Source organism: Nematolebias whitei, chromosome 1 (assembly GCF_014905685.2).
Source record: "Nematolebias whitei isolate Nwh7 chromosome 1, NemWhi1, whole genome shotgun sequence".
Classification (NCBI taxonomy): domain Eukaryota; kingdom Metazoa; phylum Chordata; class Actinopteri; order Cyprinodontiformes; family Rivulidae; genus Nematolebias; species Nematolebias whitei.
The window spans coordinates 83,054,564-83,062,923 of record NC_056498.1 but is presented as its reverse complement, the minus strand read 5'-3'; the positions used below and the strand labels follow the sequence as shown (position 1 = coordinate 83,062,923).

At 39.6% G+C, this 8,360-nt stretch overlaps 1 protein-coding gene across 1 annotated transcript in view; it reads left to right on the top strand.

The window, feature by feature from the left end:
- LOC119420440 (ankyrin repeat domain-containing protein 1-like) overlaps positions 1-7,845 on the top strand; it is a 30,032-nt gene extending 22,187 nt beyond the window's left edge. Inside the window, exons 4-9 of the mRNA XM_037687838.1 lie at positions 3,226-3,333; positions 3,453-3,551; positions 3,665-3,763; positions 4,444-4,542; positions 4,726-4,824; positions 7,690-7,845. Coding sequence (XP_037543766.1) covers positions 3,226-3,333; positions 3,453-3,551; positions 3,665-3,763; positions 4,444-4,542; positions 4,726-4,824; positions 7,690-7,782 — 597 coding nt within the window. The 3' untranslated portion in view covers positions 7,783-7,845. The remainder of the gene's footprint in view (positions 1-3,225; positions 3,334-3,452; positions 3,552-3,664; positions 3,764-4,443; positions 4,543-4,725; positions 4,825-7,689) is intronic.
- Positions 7,846-8,360: the final 515 nt, after the last annotated feature.

Below are 8,360 nucleotides of genomic sequence, written 5' to 3'. Positions count from 1 at the left end.
CAGCAGCAACATGATGTGATTTTTCACAGTGATTATTCTGGTTGGAGCAGTCGTCCTCCAGTGGGAGAGTTGGGGCTTCGATTCCACCAACAGTCACATGCTGAAGTGTCCCTGGACAAGACACTAAACCCCTCATTGCCTCTGATGTGTGTCCCATCGGTGTATGAATGTGATCTATAGCACTAATTATCTAGTAGAGTGCTGTATGAATGGGTAAATGAGGGCATAAATTGTAGTGTAAAGCACTTTAAGTAGCTTGATATGATAGAAAGACTATATAAGTACAGTCCATTTACCATTGAGTCAGAGAGATTGTAGTGAACCTGATGACCTGATGATCTGACCCTCATCTGACCCTGATGACCTCAAATCTACCAGATGGACAGAGACTGTTATTTTCATTGATCTGAATAAGTCTGAGCCATCTGATGACTTTCTTTCTTGAATTAATCAAGCAGAAAAGACAATCCTCTATAATCATTACTGTCTTACAAATGTTTTGATAATCAAATTGTGTTAGTTTCACTCAATGCTTACAGGTTGAAAAGAACTACTCATTTTTATTTTACATAAACAGTAAGTAATGATTTTTATTCCTCATTCAAAGAAGAAATCACCTGAATATGCATTTCTTGATTTTCTGTCTGAAATGAGCCAAGTCGTAAGTATGTGAAAGTTGAAGCTTCGGTCAACTAAATGTTTACTGAAGAAGAAATGTCATGTTTAACTATTTGAGAAGATAATCAGAATAGAGACTCCACGAAGTCTGCTTTTTGCAATAATCTCTCTGTCAGTTGTTAAACAAATTTCATTCTCTGACCTCGACTTTTGATAAACACCTTACGTCAAAACCACACCTCTTTCTGGTACATCCACGAATCAGAAAGCTCTAAATTGAACCGGAAGTCGACCCATTTAAAATGTGGCAACTTTCCAGTTCAAGTGAGTTCTGAGCAGTTCTCAAAAAGTTCTCAAAAAGTTCTGAATAGTTCTGAAGTTCTGGAGCGGTTCTCATGTAGTTCGGAAGCAGTTCTGAAGCAGTGCTCAAGGAGTTCTGAAGAGAATTGGTTAGAATTCATGGAGAATGGTGAAGTGAATGGAAGAGAATTCGAGAATTCAGGAGAGTCAGAGACGTTGGAATTATAACTTCTGTTTGAACAACCCACGCACGACTATCTAAGGATTTCAGCAGCTCTCAACGGAGACGCTGAAAGGTCTGGAGGACTCTCTATCGAGCTGATCTATCATCAACAAGGTAACGGTCTCTTCTTCGACTAAAGTGTACCGGAAGCGAGCTGAAATCTGATGAAGCGTGCACGTTCTGGTCAACAGATTAAATTCCCTCACATATTTCTCTGTAAGATAAATCTCCACTTCATCTTAAACTCTTCTCTCTCTCACAAAACCAGTACAGATATTTTAGAAATATCTGAAGCAAAGTCCTCAAATCACCGCCGAGTGATTTGAAGTTCATTATTTGTGAAACTGTCTGTTATTATTTTCATATTTTGCCAAATTAATGTAAATGTTTGATGTTAAACTTTGATTCTGAAAATAAATGACTCCATTCATTTTGATGGGTCAAAGATAATAACGTCTCTCGTTCGCATTTCTTTTAAAATTCAATGCACGACATTACAGTCAGAAAGATGAGGAACTCGTGAATATAGTATGCATATAAACGGGGATATATTGTCATACTACAACAAGTGACACGTACCCACGTGACTCACTACAAGATGTATCTGTCATTCACACCTCATAGTACATGTGGTGGAACGAGATTATATATGCAGGGTCCCAGTTAAATCCAACAATAAAATGTAAAAGAAAAACAGTAATAACATCTAAGAAAAACATCAGCTAAATAATACACTAGAAGAAGACGAAGGAAATGGTCATGCACTTCAGACGGAACAACCCCCCCCCCCCCCACACACACACACACACACCGAACATAGGAGTATCTGTAGTGGAAGTGGTCTCCAGCTACAAGTACTTGGGTGTACACATGAATTACAACCTCAGCTGGAGCAACAACACCACCAGCCTGATCAAGAAAGCTCATCAGAGACTCTACTTCCTCAGACGGCTGAGGCGAGCTGGTCTGGGAAGCTCAGTCCTCACCTCCTTCTACAGGTGTGCAGTGGAGAGCATCCTGTGCTCGAGCATCAATGTGTGGCATGGAGGCTGCACAGCTGCAGAAAGAAAAGCTTTGCAGAGAGTGGTGAAGGCTGCACAGAAGATGTTGGAGTCAGCCTCCCCACCATCACAGACATCTACACCTCCAGATGCAGGAAGAGAGTCACCTGCATCATGAAGTACCCCACTCACCCAGCACACACACTTTTCGCCCCGATCTCCTCAGGAAGGAGGTTGAGGAGCATTAAGTGTAGAACCACTAGACTGAGGAACAGCTTCTACAGGCTGTTAGACTCATGAATCTCTGACCACTTATCCATAGCCGGCCCACAATACCAGCAACCAGCTCTTTCCTTGTCCTTCTCAGCTCCTGTGAGTTGGCAGACTTGAAGGCAGTGTTCCTGGCTTCTAGCAAGGTGCAAACCTCTGCGTTCAGCTAAGGCTTCCTGTTTGCGTAGCTCTTAACATATCTGATGGTGGTGACGTCATCAACACATTTCTGAGGATGTGTATTCCTCCAGGTCTAGCTCCCCTTCATTTACAGCAGCTTCTCTGAAGACTTTTTTTAAGAACCTAAAAGTAGTATCTCAGTAGAGTGTTCAGTCTTCAGTCTAAAGTCAGTCTGACTTCTCAGATTGACGAAGCCCTTCGAATGTAGGGCAAAACGTCGCTCAACAAAAAAAAAAAAACTGTCCTGATGACCTGACTGACATTGTTGTACTTTTAGGAATCTTTTCAGTACCCTTAAAAGTTGTTGCACTATTTGAGGCATTCTTTCTGCTCTGTGTTTCAGTCTGCCTTTTTTATACTGTATAAGCATACTGTCATTGAGTGACAGACACAAAGGGTGTGGTTATCATGGTGACCCATATTAGCCACTGGCAACAGCTTTTGATCTTTATCTTTAAACTAATATAATTTATGCATCAAAATAGCAATATTTTGTCCAATTATTTGACAATTAAAAGGAAGTCCCAGATTATTACGGGGGTTCAGTAATGAAAAATGTCAGAGTTTCTAGCAGTAGCTGGGCTGACACCCTTCAACATTTCATCAGAAATCTGTGTTGTATGTTTCTTCCAGCCAGAATTGGTGGACGAGCAGCTGTTTCTGACCGCAGTCACTGAGAACAAACTACCTCTGGTGGAGAAGTACTTGGCAGATGGAGGAGATCCCAATGTAGCTGACAATGTAAGTCATGTAGCGTTTTTCTGAAACGGGATAAAACTCTGAAAGTGTCTGATGTTAAACCAAGATACTATAAAACTTTCTCTACAAAGTGCACAAATATCACATTTTTAAATCTCCAGTTCCAGAGGACAGCTTTGCACAAAGCCTCCTTCAAAGGACACATGGATGTGATTAAAAGACTTCTAGAGGCTGGAGCTGTCATTGAGCAGAAGGACAAGGTGACGGGTTTGGAGGTTGCACTTTGTGTTTCTTTGTCTGTTTTCTGTGTGTATGTTTTATTTACAGGGTTTTTTTTTTTACATATAGTCTGATGGTCCAAAGTATTTTTCAGCTGGAGGCCACGGCAGTCCACTGGGCCTGCAGAGGAGGCAACCTGCTGGCCCTGGAGTTCCTCCTCAACCAGGGAGCCAAGTTCACCTCCAGAGACAAGGTGCGTCCTCAGATTGAACCGGCATTTGACTGACCCACACCTGCCTCCACCCTCATTTGCCTCACTCTGGGCCCCTGAGCAAGGCCCTTCACCCCCACCATCTGCTCCCTGTCTCGCTTGAAAATGAGTTCTCGTGACTCAGTGAGACTACCTGTATACTGGTAAACAAACTGTAAATAAAATAAAATAAAATAAATAATGCATATGGGCAGCACGGTGGCGCAACTGGTAGAGCTGCTGCCTCTCAGCGAGCAGGTCCCTGGTTCAAACCCCGGTCCAGGGGCCTTTCTGGGTGGAGTTTGCATGTTCTCTCTGTGCATGCGTGGGTTTTCTCCGGGTACTCCGGTTTCCTCCCACAGACCAAAAACATGCATGTTAGGCTGATTGGTAACTCTAAATTGTCCCTAGGTGTGAGTGGGAGAGTGAATGGTTGTTTGTCTCGTTTGTCTCTATGTGTCCCTGTGATGGACTGGAGACCTGTCCAGGGTGTACCCCGCCCCTCACACAGTGATTGCTGGACATGGGCACCAGCGACCCCCGTGACCCAAAATGGAATAAGCGGGTAAAGATAATGGATGGATGGAAATAATACATATAGTTTCACGTCATCAAACTGGACTTTTGGAATATTTTTGTTACATTTTCAGCAAAAATAAACATTTACCTCATTTTTCTCTCAGCTGCTCAGCACACCTCTTCATGTGGCTGTGAGGACAGGACACTGTGAGTGCGCCGAGCATCTTATTCACTGTGGAGCAGACGTCAACGCTAAAGACAGAGTGAGTACCTACACAAGTTCACTCAGGAACCAGAATATTTCTTAGTGATTAATGACATTTTCAGTTTTTGTATCTGTTAAATTTTTCCTGGAATCCAGTGAATGAATCAGATTCATTTCTTTTTGTGTGTGTGTGTTAAAAATCAGATTTTTGCTCAACATCAGTTTTCCTGTCTAACTTTAGGATGGAGACACACCAATGCACGATGCAGTGAGGATAAACAGGTTTAAGATGATCAAGCTGCTGACGATGTACGGGGCCAGTCTCAGCACAAAGAACCTTGTAAGTAGGGAACTGGACCACTTCTTAGGAAACGTGACTACCAGTGGTGAGGTCTACATTTTTGTAGTGGGTAAACCATGGTAAAGTGAGTTTTATGTTGGACACCGCTGAATCCATGGTGCACAAATGTCCGACGTCCAACGCAAAACTAACTTTACCCTGGTCGGTCCGTATACTGTGCTTACAAACCAAAGTACACTGGTTAGTACAATGTAATCATCAATTTATTTTGATTTTCAAGCGTACTGAACATTTCCAAATTTCTCTGATACTTATATTTGAATAAATGAACAACAAACTTTGTACAACAGTTGGCTTTGTATTAAAAATATGTTATAGAATTTATAAAACAGTATCAAAGCAAAACATGTTCAAGTATGAAGTAATAAGTACAGAAGTATTAATTATACAATAATTTGCTGGATAAGCAAATGTACTAAACAAGCGCTGCATACCAATAAGTTGTTACAGAAGCGTTTAACTGTTGTTTAACACGTCAGTGACACGTGCCTAATGATACGTCATGTATCATTGGGCACTTTTAAGTGGGCATACTGAAATTCTTAAGCTTTTCTAGTGGGTATACTCTATATGCTCACGTATCGTGTAGACTACACCACTGGTATCTACTGAATTTCATGTTGCTTCTTAGTTTCAGTTTGTTCAATTTCCTCTTGATGCCCATGTTTGTTATAGAAAACTGATTACTATGTTAAACCAGCAAATGACTATTTGAAAAAGGTTATAAAAAAGTACATTTCAAGGGTCCCAGTACATGAGCATCAAACCACTCATGACTTATTGTCAGTTTTATTTTTCTGTTTGCACCACATCTACTCCTGCAGTGTTAAAAAAAACCCACAGAAAATATGACGTTAATTTATGAACATTGTCTTATGACAATGGGTAGTGTTGCATTCTATGGATTTAACAAAATATACAAACAAAAAATGTAAAAAAAAAAAAAAAAAAAAATGTTTCTATAGAAAACAATGGGATGTTGGTGAAAGAACTAAAAAAAATAAAAAAATTAAGCCCCTTTAGAGTGCTATAGCTCAGACATACTTCACAGTGAAACATCACTTAAAGTTTAAACAGGTCACAAATGATTAGATTTTACATGACTAAACTGGAACTTAGATCAGCTTAAATGTAATTACAGTTTAAGTTTTAGGATTTATTTATTTATTTCAAGATTTTACTACAGAATCTTTTACTTGGACTGGAATGATGTCACACTCTACCTTTTCAGCTGTGATAAATTTCCAACATTTTTGCAAACAGTCTTATTACTTCCACAAAGTTTACACTTTTTATACAGTTTTTTACAATTGTGGGTATTTTTGTCTTCTTTCAGTCAGTGTGTTTCTCACTGTTGGACTGTAGGCTGTACGACTCAGGTTTTTGTTAAAACCCATCAGAGTGCAGAATGCTCACACCCAGACTGTCACTGATTTCTATTGTATCCGAGCTCTAAATGATCTCATCAGAATGCCTAAAACAGAATCTATTTAATTGTTCATATCACCATTAAGCACTGTAGATAAATAAAAAAAAAGTCCACCAAAGGTTTTAGTTGTTTAAGAATGTATTTGATACAACCTATAGTTTTCATATAGTTTCTGTCTAATCAGGAGTAATGCTGTGATCTGCCAGCAACCAGTGACTCAGCAGATTCTGATTTGCTTGATCTTCTATTTTGTTCAACAGTTTCCCCTTTATTAGATTATTTCATAATAGCCACCCCCAAAAATCCTGTAGGAATTGAAAACTTTTGTTCTTATTTGTTCTTAACCTTTTATCCAATGGGGCACATGCTTAGTGAAAAACTTTGGTGAGCAAAGCTTCCACTCCACCCCATTTGTCTCCATGGCCATTATTAGGTGTTTCATTCTGCACAAAAAACAAAATAAAAATGATAAATGGTACTTATATAGAAAGAGCCTTTCTATCTTATCAAGATACTCTAAGTGCTTTACAACACAATCTGTGCCTCATTTACTCATTCATACATCACTCTACCAGATGTATACGAAGACTAATCAGAGCTTTATCACATTCAGACACTCATGGGACACACATCACATGCAGTGAGGGGGTCATTGTCTTGTCCAGGGACACTTTGGCATTTGGCTGGTGATTGAACCCCCAAATCTTGTGTTGGAAGATCTAACCACTGACACCCCAAGATTGTAAATAACGGTTGTAAAAACATTTGGGGCTGTTTAGCAGCAAGAAACAATCCTTTAAGGAGCATGCACAGTATCCATTGGCCATTTGGGACGTTACAGAGCAGCTTTTTAAGGAAGACATCGTCATGCATGCTCAATAATCCAGGTAGATAAATCTAACAAAGTTGAGTCAGGTCATCTGGACAGATTCTTTTTGTTGAAATGTTTTGTCTTTAATCTAAAAGACTTCTTCAGACTGAGGAGCTGCAACAAACTCAGCCTTATACTGTAAATAGCACCTTCTCATAGTGGATCAACCAGTTTGTTGTTGGCATCCTGAACTACCTGTTCACGTGTAAAAAGGAGGACCATCAGCCTAACAATTGATAGTCGGGCTGCGGCATTCTGGACCAGTTGTAGTCGTGCAATGTTAGGCGGATGGACCAACGTTTTTACATGTGAACAGCTAGTTCAGGATGTGAACAACAAACTGGTTGATCCACTATGAGAAGGTGCTGTTTATAAGACTGAGTTTGTTGCAGCTCCTCAGACTGAAGAAGTCTTTTGGATAAAAGACGAAAAGTTTCAACAAAGAAGAATCCGTCCAGAGGACCTGACTCAACCTTGTCAGATTTCTGAGGAAGAGTTGTCTTCTCTAGTTTTTCAATCAACCTTGATTTTCTCTTTTGTGCAGGATGGAAAAACTCCACTGGAGACATTGTATTCATGGCAGAATGGAGCGAAAAGCCTCCTGCACAACTTCAATGAGGAGAAGCCCAGTCATTGAAAATAACACCTTCCCCCCCCACCCCCACCCCAACCCTCCTGAATTATCAGCATGAATGTTTCTTAAGGATTTCATTTTACAACCCACCAGGATGATGTTTTTATCTGCAGGTTGAGATATAATAGCTTACTTTTAATGAAAAATATGCAATCAGGGACGTTTAATCAATAATGTGAAATCTAATGAGGATTTTTTTTGTGTGTATTATAACTATATAGATCTGAGAGATTAATTGATTTTCAAATATTGCTGGACAATATTTTTTAAATTATTTTTACGTTAAGCTGAGTTGAAACCAGCAGTGATGCATCTGGAAGACGACTTTTTTTATTTATTAATGACACGTGTGCTGATTGACAAGTTTATTGTGATTGACTTATTTATTTTAATAACAAACCTTTTAAAATCGATTGCTTTGTGTTACGCTGTCTTTTATTGTTTACTCTAATGTGTTTGCTTAGATGTGTAATTTTTCCAGGTGTATGATTTTGAAATCAGGTCAGATTTTTGTATGACTTGAGGTAAGTTTGAAACAAACTGGGTCTTTTTTTAAAAGCCAACAAGGTGTGTTACAGTCA